Source organism: Triticum aestivum, chromosome 2A, assembly GCF_018294505.1.
Source record: "Triticum aestivum cultivar Chinese Spring chromosome 2A, IWGSC CS RefSeq v2.1, whole genome shotgun sequence".
Lineage (NCBI taxonomy): Eukaryota > Viridiplantae > Streptophyta > Magnoliopsida > Poales > Poaceae > Triticum > Triticum aestivum.
The window spans coordinates 32,119,150-32,129,799 of record NC_057797.1 but is presented as its reverse complement, the minus strand read 5'-3'; the positions used below and the strand labels follow the sequence as shown (position 1 = coordinate 32,129,799).

Below are 10,650 nucleotides of genomic sequence, written 5' to 3'. Positions count from 1 at the left end.
TAAGGGGGAGAGGGGCCCTGCCTTCCTGAAAATGAGAGGGAGGGGAGGGGGGGGGGGGCAAGTTTAGTTTGGGAGAGTCCGTTGAAAACCCCGTAAAGAGCCCGTCGATGTAGCATTTTTCCATTAAAAAACCACCACACAGTTATTACATGAACCAAAAACTTAAAAGAAAATGAAGGTAAAAGCAAGCCTATAACATTAGGCAAAACATGAACTAAACGCACGCAGCACACAGTAGAACAAGATCAAGCCAAAAAAGCCAACATCTGCAGTAATTCCATTGGCTCAAATAATGGACTTGATTAAATTACTTGATCCACAACTTCGTATACAAAACACACACCGAAATTGCAAATCTTTAAAAAGCAAAATACACAGTGATCCATGTGTTCCTCACAACTGTTATTCTGAACTCTCAACTCTGCGGTGCAGATACTAAAACGGGGCAGCGAATGGCACAACACCAAACAATCCACCCACGCATGCAAACCGATCATAAATAGCAACGTCAATCACTCACTGACTTTGAACCCGTTGATGAGATTTCATCGCTGGGCAGGACGACGGTGGTAGACCAGACTCAGTGGTGTCCGTGGTATCCGCCGCCACCTCCGCCGCCGTAGGTGGGCGTGGGAGGGATGGGGTGGTAGTCCGGGTGGGGCTGCGGCTTTGGCTCGGGCTTGGGCACGGGGCCGTAGTCCGGGTGGGGCTGGGGCTTGGGCTCCGGCTTCGGTGGCACGGGCTTCTTGTGGTGGAAGTGCTCGATGATGTGCTTCTTGATTGGCCCGCACAGGGTCATGGATGCGCACTCCGGCGACGCTGCAGACGGCGTGGCAATGCTGTCGCCGGCGACGATACCGAAGGTGGTGCCCTCGGAAACCGGCACGATCTTGGATGGCTCCTGGCCAGGACACGGCGCGTTGGAGGCTGCACTGTGGAGCTGTGCGACGCAGTCGGCGCCGTGGAGGTCAGCGGCGAGGGGCATGCGGAAGGCCCCGGTGCCGTCGAGGGCACCCAGTGCCTTGCTCTCGTAGTCGCCATGGACGTTCTTGCACTTGACTGCTACCTGGAGACCTGACAAAATTTTCGTGGCAGGGACATGAGTACATCAGTGACTGTGAGCTGATCTCCATACATTTATATGCGTGTGAAGTGTGCACATGCAGAGTGACAGTACTCTTCATTTCTTATCTACCTATATTCGGTTTGTAGCTAGCTCACCTTTGAAGGCTTCCTCGGCCTTCATGTTCTTCCTTGTGCAGTCGGCGCACTTGACCAGGCCGACGACCACGGACGCTGCCTCGGCGTTGGCGACGGCGATCGCCAGCAGGACGGCGAGGACGAGCGCTCTCGGAGCTGCCATGCCTGAACCCTTACCACTCGCTTGCCTGTGTGAAGTGGCTGGTCGATGGATGGATGGATGGATGGATGGAACAGGCGACGCATGGCTTATATAGACATCCGCATTGATCCATCCAGCTCGGTTGATGATCTGGCTGCATGTTCGCCTGGTGGCCGGCGAAGTGATGCCTGACAACGAGACACCGGCTAACTCGCCGAAATTTCAGATGGCGAATTAAAACTCGGTTGATCGATTCTGGACGACTGCACGCATCGATCAACGATCGATTTGATCCACGAACGTCGTTTGTCATTACTCGGTTGGTGATCGACTTTGCATTGGCTGGTGGCCGATCGTGTCCTTCTCGTTCGTGCATGGATAAGCATGCATGCATTCATGCAGCGTAAATATGCATGTAGTCCAGAGTACACTTTATCATCTACTAGAGCCTAAACAAGTTAGAGCCTACATACCTAATTCTCTGTTGATCCCTTTCTACGTGCGGCGCGCCTCCGGAGCATTTATATGTACCAAATCAACAAGACTTGAGCTAGCAGCGTGGATTGGCTGCTTACAAGCTTAATTTGAAAGCAATCTTACAACCAATCAGAGGTAGGATTTGAGCACCCGAGCAACACAAGTGGCACAATAACATAAACACTTCTCAAACTTTGAACATAATAACGCCGGGTGCAACCGTAAATATTTTGTTCTGCAGTTCAGAAGAAAGTTGTATTCCATTTTACTTTAAAGTTGCACTACGACTACCATCTCATCAAACGTGGGATTTCTATTAATTGCTGCCACAATATGTTGATAAGTACTTTCTATAACTAAATCGAGGTCGGAGCTAATATATGAATTGTTAAGTGCTCTTGATAAATAATGAATGACAAACATCTGAAACGTTGTTTGCATGTTATTGGAGGAATGTTTATTATAACATTAGACCCAAGTGATTAGATGTTTGTTATAACCAGTAGATGATATATGCATGTTGTTGGACAAATGGTCTGCATTATATTTCAATGTATTTGGTTGTGTGGAACATGAATATTTAGAGTAATATTATAATAAATAAAACTTAAAATATGCATGGTTTATTTTGTTTGATTATTGTATGGTTGTAAAATATTTATTAAATATAAATAGCATAATACAGTGGAAATTATCACCCATGTTTGCATGTCGAGGTGAGACTTTTCCTATGCATGGTTGCATTTTTTTGACGGGCAATGGCAGGTGCTCTGCCTTTTCATTAAGAAGGGGGAAAGAACTGTACAAAGTACAACAAGAAAGCCAATGGCAGTGTCAAAAAGAGAGGTCCTGGCTACCAAAATGGAGCCGGACCCCGGAGACAACAGGGACTAAATCTCCCAAGCCCCAGCAAAGAGGTTGATCTCATCTCTGGTCATTGTATAAGCTCCAGGTGCAGTTGTCGTCTTCTGTTGGAAAACCCTTCTGTTTCGCTCGTTCCAGATGTTCCAAGCAGTGTAGGCCGCCACGGTAGACGCATGGAGGTTGTCATGTAGGGTCTTGCATCTGGTTGCATCTGTCCACCAAGATTGAATAGAAGTGGCAGCAAGGGCAGCAACAGCAGCTTCATGGTGCGTGGACCGGAGGGAGTGCCAAATCTCCTTTGCAAAAGGGCAGTCAATTAAGATGTGTTGTGCAGACTCCGGGAGTTGGTCACAGGTGCTGCAGCGATCCTTGTGAGGCCATCCTTGGGCCGCAAGGCAATCAGCAGTACACAACCTGTTTTGGAGCAAGGTCCAGATGAAGAATCTGATCTTAGGTTCAGCCTTGATTTTCCACACCTATTCGAGTTGCGGCATTGCAATTCTAGTGATGAACTGGATGTTGTAGGTAGACTTGGCGATGTATCTTCCGTTCGAGGAGTGAATCCAAGAGATTTCATCCTCACTATCGTTGAGGAGAACTTGCTGGAGGGCCGTCCAAAGGTTCAGCAGGCAGTCGAGTGTCGGAGCGTCATTAATCTTATTCAGCCCAACCATCCATTGGTTGTCCTGCAGACCGTCATGTACATTCAAAAGCTTCTTGCGGGACAGCTTGAATAGAGCAGGGGCAATGTCCTTGAGAGCCATTCCATGCAGCCATCTATCAGTCCAGAATTGCGCCTTTCTGCCATCTCCCAATTGGATGCTAGTGCAGGCAGCAAACAACTGGCGATCAGTGTGGTCGCACGGGGTTGGCGTTCATTTCCAGGGGCGATCAACACTGTCCCACTCATACCAAGGCCAACGCAATCGAAGGGCTCTGCTGTATGCAGCGATGTCCTTGATACCAAGGCCCCCACCGATTTTGGGGCACAGATGCGCTTCCAGTTAACCAAACAATTTCCACCATATGCCTCGTCCTCGACATTCCAAAGAAATTTCCTTCGTAGCTTATCAATTTGCCTCTCAGCCCATTTATCCAGGAGAAACGCAGTGAGGTAAAAGGTAAGCGTAGCTGTGAGGACTGAATTAACAAGGAGAAGCCGGCCAGGTCTGGTAAAGAACCTGCCCTTCCAAGGTCGTAAGCAGCCAACGACCTTATCCAATAGTGGTTGTACTTCAACTCTTCTCGGCTTTCTAAGAGAAAGTGGCAGCCCCAGGTATCGACAGGGCAGGGCTCCAAGAGCTCCTCCAAAACCCTCCAGGAGGGAGGCAATATCAATCCCTTCACATCGGACAGGGTAAGCCATACACTTTCCATGATTGATCTTGAGTCCAGACACATCACCAAAGAATTTGAGAATGCGCAGCACGCCTTGAATGTCCCTACTTGTCGGTTTGAGGAAAAGAGCAGCGTCGTCAGCAAAGAAACTTGCTCTTAGCCTGGCAGAGTGCGTCGGTAGGGGGGATAGGATCTCCATCTGAGTGGCTTGGTTCAAAATTCTTTGAAGTGGGTCCAGAGAAAGAATGAATAGCATCGGCGATAGGGGGTCACCCTGCCGGAAACCTTGCCGGTGCTGAAAAGGCAGGCCTGCAGCTCCGTTAAGCAGCACCCTGGAGGTGGCCAAGGCTAATAGAATGCATATCATATCTCTCCATCTTTGTCCGAACCCGTAGTTTTCCAATACTTGCAGCAGGTATCCCCAGCCAACCGAGTCAAAAGCCTTTTCGAAGTCCAGCTTGAGGAAAAGCAGTTTCTTCTTCTTTTGGTGAGCATCTTTGATTACATTCTTGACATACAGGAAGTTATCTTGGATGGATCTTCCTCGAATGAAAGCGCTCTGGGTGCCCGATATGATCTTGTGTAGCTCCAGGCCCAATCGATTAGCAAGCACCTTGCAGATGATTTTAGCAACACTATGCATCAGGCTGATTGGCCTGAAATCAGAAGGTGTTGTTGCTCCCTCTTTCTTGGGGATTAGCACCAGGTTAGCAGAGTTGAGTATCTTCCATTGGTTTCCCTTTAGCAGAAAAAGGCTCTTGAAAACCTCCCTCGGATCATCTTTAATTAGAGACCAAAACCTCTTGTAGAATGCCCCAATTAATCCGTCAGGTCCCGGTGCCTTCTCAGCATGCCCATCAAAAACTGCAGCCTTGATCTCATCTTCAGAGAATTCCTGGTCCAAGTGCTGCAGCTCTGTCCGCTGGATCCCCAGAGAGTTCCAATTCAAATGAGAGGCACCAGGTGCAGCTTTTCCTATGAGATTCTTGAAGTAATCAATCAGAATTTCTTCTTTCTCCTTGTGATCAGAGGTTTCTCCGTGCTGCCCAATAAGACTGGCAATGTGGTTTTTCCGACGTCCGCCATTTGCCCTTAGGTGGAAGAATTTGGTGCTAGTATCACCCGATCTGATAGTGGTTAGCTTAGATCTCTGCTTCCATCTAATCCTCTCTACAGCAGCAATTCCTAAAAGCTTGGACTTAAGGTTTCGCCGAAGGGCCCACTCAGCAGAGGTGAGCTCTCTATGTTCCATTGCTAGGTCCAGTTGAAAAATCACCTCATTTGCAATATCAGAAGCCAAACTAGCCTTCTTTCTCATACTATTGTTCCATTTCTTGAGGGCTGTTGCTGTTCTAGAAAGCTTAGCATGGAAGTTTCTAATTGGGTCTGGAGATCTCAGGGGTTTATTCCAAGCTTCAGCAACTATCTCATCCAGTCCCTGCAGTCCAAACCCAAAGCCTGACGCAGCCAGATTCTTCCTCAAAGCAAAACTCAGGGTCTAACCCTTCGATGAGATCGGCAGGATCAAACAGCGGCCAGACGCTCTCCACGTCCCAGGCGTGCTCAGGGACGCCCTCGAGGCACACACGGACCTTGTAGAGCATCTCCGCATGGGTAGCCCGGCGGAACCGTGACCAAGGCGTGAGCAGGAAGGAGAGCCCACCCAGGTGGAGCGGTCCTTGGATGGCGAGGGCGGCGTCGCGGGCAAGGGCGTCGTCGAACACGGCTAGGAACTCGCATGTGGCGCGCAGGGAAACCTTCACCGCCTCAGGATCCACCCTGAACCGAAGCGCGATGGACCTCTTGAAATCCGCGAGCGGCAGCTTGAACGGCCGGTGACCCACCAAAGTGGCCACGACCGCCCTCCGGCAAAGGGAGCGCTCCGCGTCAGCCAGCATGGCGGAGCGAGGAGCTGTGGCCACCACCAAGCCATGGTGGGATTGGACATCGGCGGGAGGGGCTTCCATGGCGCGGCACGCAGGGTCTTGGAGACGCACGGCAGACGGCGGAGGGGGGCCTGGAGGTGGCGGAGGGAGCGGAGCGTCAACAGAGCGGCTGCGCGACAGGGGGGCGCAGCTGGCGGATGACACAAGTGCGCCTTGTGACCTGAGGAGCCACACAGCAAGCACCTAGCCTTACTGTGGCAATCTACAATGCGGTGTCCCTTCCTCAAGCAGCGAAAGCACCGGCCCCAAGCCTTGCGAAGGAGGAGGGATTTGAGCTGTGATGGCGGAGAGCGTTGGCGAGGACGAGAGGGCTAGGTGGGTTGAGGATAAGGGACAGGGCGGCCACCCTTTCCCACCAGCCGCCACCCACCGCCATCAATGCGTCCCGGGCGAGCTGGGTTGGCATCAATGCCACCAGCCGGCACAGGGGGATGGGGGCGCACAAACACCACAGATCGGAGGCGTGGACGAGTGGTCACCTCGGTCGCAGCAACAGCAACATGACAGGAGCTTGAAGGCTAAGTAGGGGGCGGTAAGAGGAGGACGTTGCGGAAGGAGGGACAAGGGCCAGCCACAGAGAAGACGCTGGGGGCAGGGGGGCCTCCAGATCGGAGTGGAAAACGAGCAGGTCCGACAACGGATCGCGAGATCGGGAGGAGGGGCGGGGGTCGCCATGGCCGCGGGCTTGGGCTGGCTGGAGGTCGCCACTACCGAGTGGCAGAGGCACGGCCACGCCGCCGGCGAGTAGCCGGGGCGCAGGAAGGAAGGGAGGAAGGAAGGGAGGGAGGAGACCCGCGTCAATTAGGAAGAAGATTTTGGTAGACGTATGGTTGCATATTAAAGGTGAGTCTTTTCCATGCTCAGATAGCTTACTTACATGTTGAGAGAAATAGATTAGTGGGGCTAGCTATTTAGATTCTCCATGATCATCTCAAGATTTTTCATGCCAAATCGAGTTCTGTTGTCGCATTGATTTCAATATTCTCAAAAGAACTTGCCCATACAAGATATAGAAAACTTACGTTTATGATTGACCGTGCCACCATAGAAGAAAGCTTTGCTATACCTTTTTTTACAGCAACCAACAACACATGGGCTGGCAAGAGTGGCCTTGTTCCAGGACTGTTAATTACTGACAATGTTTTGGTTGCCTATATGAAAGTTGCATCCAATGAAAGATAAGAGAGTTGGTAAAGATGGATGCTACACTGGATATATATCCTCATTGTATTGTTTGCAAATTATGGGCTGACAACGTTAAAGATCTTCTATTTTAATAATCTTTGGCTAGTGAAGTGTGGAATCCCCTGGGACTTTGTGATACCATCCATAAATCATGTGTCGCTGGCCTGTCGTGGGAGGAGACGCTAGAATATTTATCGAACTTCCATTATCAAGAAGCGGTGGTTTTAGGATAAGCATTCAAATAAATTATTGCTATTGCATCTTGGTATGTCTGGTGGGAGCAGAGGAAACTCTTGCATGGCCAGTCGATACAAACACCAGGTCAAATTCATCTTGTAGTGAGAGCATTGGAAGAAAACTTCACATTAGCAAGCTACCGCAAACACATTATGAAGCATGGGGGATGGACCAAGCCGATCCATGGTTATTTAAAGCTCAATGTGGACGCCTCATTTGACCTTGATACTCTCTAGGCATATGTAGGAGTTGTCCTTCGTGTATGGGAAACATCATTGTTGTTGCGAATGAAAGAGTTGATGTTTGTTTTGACACTTTCATTGCCGAAGACACAACACTTAAATATGGGGTGAATCATGCACGAACAGTTGGGTGCGACAAGATTGAAGTGAATTCGGATAATCTCGAGGTGATTACAACAATGCATGAAGGGGCTTCATCATTAGGCCTCACGAGTGTCTTATTTGACGATCGTTACTATATGTCTCTTGATTTTACTCATGTAATCCATGCTCATTGTCCTAGATAGGCTAATGCAAATGCACATGAATTAGCTAGATTAGCTAGATCTTCTACACATGGTACTTGGATGGATGACACCCCTTGGGAGATATTTCAAATTCTTGTCAACAATGTAATGCTACACTTGTTGTTGAACAAAAAGGAGACCTTAAGTGTAAAAAAATAAGATCCATGGCACCATGATACTTGGAAAAGGGATGTTGTATATGTGTAGATCTTTTCCGCTAGGACACAACAAGCTCAGGCAGTAATGTTTCACGTGGTGTATATGACCATCGCATAACAGTTGGATGCATGGAGAAAAGGATACAACCCAACAGAAAAATTTACGGTATCATCCGGGATACACCATTGTCCTTGACTTGCCTACTCTGGTGGACCTTTCAATGAAAATGAGATGAAACTTTATTATGTCCACTTATATGAATTCTCTTATTGCTTCCACCAATTTGAGAAACATCAGGTTTTTACCACGTCTGTTCCTGGTGTGTATTCCATACTCTTAAACTAAAAGGCCGTGTTAGTTTGTACAATGTCGCATGTTTTTGTCATACTCCATCAGTTTCAAAATATAAGGTGCATTAATTTTTCAAAAATTCAAACATTTTGTTATTTGATCAAGTTTAGAGCAAAATATATCAACATATACAATACTAAAAATAAAATAAGAAAATATTTTTAATGATGATTCTAATGATAATGATTTTGCATTGTAGACATTGATATATTCTTTCTATAAACTTGGTCAAAGTTTGAGAAGTTTGACTTAAAAAAATACACCTTTTTTATTTTGAAACGGATGGAGTATCTATTTGATCAAATAAACATGGAAGTCAGCAGTATAATATATTTGATGCGTCAACCTGCAATCTATAGTAAATACTACTCTGTCTGTTTCTTTTTATTTCCCATGTCAGTTCGGTGCTAAGTCAAACTTTCTAAATTTGACCAAGTTCTTAGAATGAAAGAAATTTATCAACGTTTACAAATACGAAATCAATGTGACATCCATCATAAAATATACTTTCCATATTATTTGGTATTATAGATATTGATAGTTTCAACATGAGTTTGATGAAATTTTACAAAGTTTGACTTCAAGACAGAACCAATATGTAAAATAAAAAAGAAATGAAGCAAAATTGATGTTTGAACTGGAAGTCGCTACGCAGTGCAGTGAGTTTCTGAATGATTCAAGCTTCCGCGCCAAAGATGTTTGCCAGCTAGGATGCCATTCGTGGCCTGTTTGTTTATTTTAAATAAAAATTCGATCACCAAGCCACCAACCGAACAATGGCGTGGATTAATTCGCCATCGGAAACATCGGCGCGCCGAAAGCGAGTTAGCTCATCTCTCCTTGTCTCGCTTCACTGCGTTTCTTCTTCTGCGCTTGCAGACAGATCGGCCGGTTGAGCATTCGAGCTGTGCCCATCAACGCGGCGGCCTATATAAGCCATGCGTCGCCTGTTACATCCATCCATACATCCATCGAGCAGCCACTTCACACAGGCAAGCAAGGGTAGTGAGACTCAGAGGTTCAGGCATGGCAGCTCCAAGAGCACTCGCCCTCGCCGTCCTGCTGGCGATCGCTGTCACCAACGCCGAGGCCGCTTCCGTGGTCGTCGGCCTGGCCAAGTGCGCCGACTGCACCAGGAGGAACATCAAGGCCGAGGAAGCTTTCAAGGGTAAGCGCTGATGTGCTACTCCACTGTGTCTGTGTGGCAATGCATGATGGGTTGACGCTGATCACCATTGTTCTGCCATGAACGTACCTCAGGTCTTCAGGTGGCGATCAAGTGCAAGAACGTCCACGGCGACTACGAGAGCAAGGCAGTGGGTACCCTCGACCGCACCGGCGCTTTCAGCGTGCCCCTGGCCGCCGACCTCCACGGCGCCGACTGCGTCGCGCAGCTCCACAGCGCCGCCTCCAGCGCCCCGTGCCCTGGCCAGGAGCCGTCTAAGATCGTGCCGGTGTCCGAGGGCACCACCTTCGGCGTCGTCGCCGGCGACAACATTACCACGCCTTCTGCAGCAGCGTCGCCGGAGTGCGCGTCCATGACCCTGTGCGGGCCGATCAAGAAGCACATCATCGAGCACTTCCACCACAAGAAGCCCGTGCCGCCCAAGCCGGAGCCCAAGCCCCAGCCCCACCCTGACTACGGCCCCGTGCCCAAGCCCGAGCCCAAGCCGCAGCCCCACCCGGACTACCACCCCGTCCCTCCCACGCCCACCTACGGCGGCGGCGGTGGATACCACGGACACCACTGAGTCCGATCTACCACCGTCCTGCCCAGCGCTGAAATCTCATCACCGGGTTCATGGGCATGAACTCATGATCGGCGTTGCTATTTATGATCGGTTTGCATGTGTGGGTATCGTTAGGTCTTCTGCCATTCGCTGCAGAGTTGAGAGTTCAGAATAACAGATGTATGTGTGTCACTGTGTCAACCGAGTGTGAAGGTGTGTTGCTTTATCAAGATTTTGTAATTTCGGTGCGTTTACCGAAGTTATTATGAATCAAGTAATGTATTTAAACAAGTCGATTTGTCAACCCAAGTACACTGCAGCAGTTCGAGATGATTGACATAATAGGGACAATGTGATTTTGTCATTACTTCCACTCAATTTTCAGATCCGTGAACTGAAACTCAAGAGAAATTGAATCAAGTCTGCAATTGGATTTGTCATAGAAAACTGATGACATTCACGTCATTGACAAATGGCAGCTACGAAAGCATG

The 10,650-nt window shown here is 48.7% G+C and overlaps 2 protein-coding genes across 2 annotated transcripts; one reads left to right on the top strand and one right to left on the bottom strand.

The window, feature by feature from the left end:
- Positions 1–280: 280 nt before the first annotated feature.
- Positions 281–1,420, bottom strand: LOC123184481 (proline-rich protein 4). The gene is made up of 2 exons (XM_044596583.1): positions 1,222–1,420; positions 281–1,074 (listed from the first exon to the last, which is right to left on the bottom strand). The coding sequence occupies exons 1-2, from the start codon at positions 1,361–1,363 to the stop codon at positions 581–583; spliced, it is 636 nt and encodes a 211-aa protein (XP_044452518.1). The 5' UTR covers positions 1,364–1,420; the 3' UTR covers positions 281–580.
- A 7,979-nt stretch (positions 1,421–9,399) lies between these two features.
- On the top strand, positions 9,400–10,449 carry LOC123184480 (proline-rich protein 4). The gene is made up of 2 exons (XM_044596582.1): positions 9,400–9,596; positions 9,689–10,449. Exons 1-2 carry the CDS (start codon positions 9,455–9,457, stop codon positions 10,177–10,179), a joined length of 633 nt encoding a protein of 210 aa, XP_044452517.1. The 5' UTR covers positions 9,400–9,454; the 3' UTR covers positions 10,180–10,449.
- The last annotated feature ends 201 nt before the right edge of the window (positions 10,450–10,650 follow it).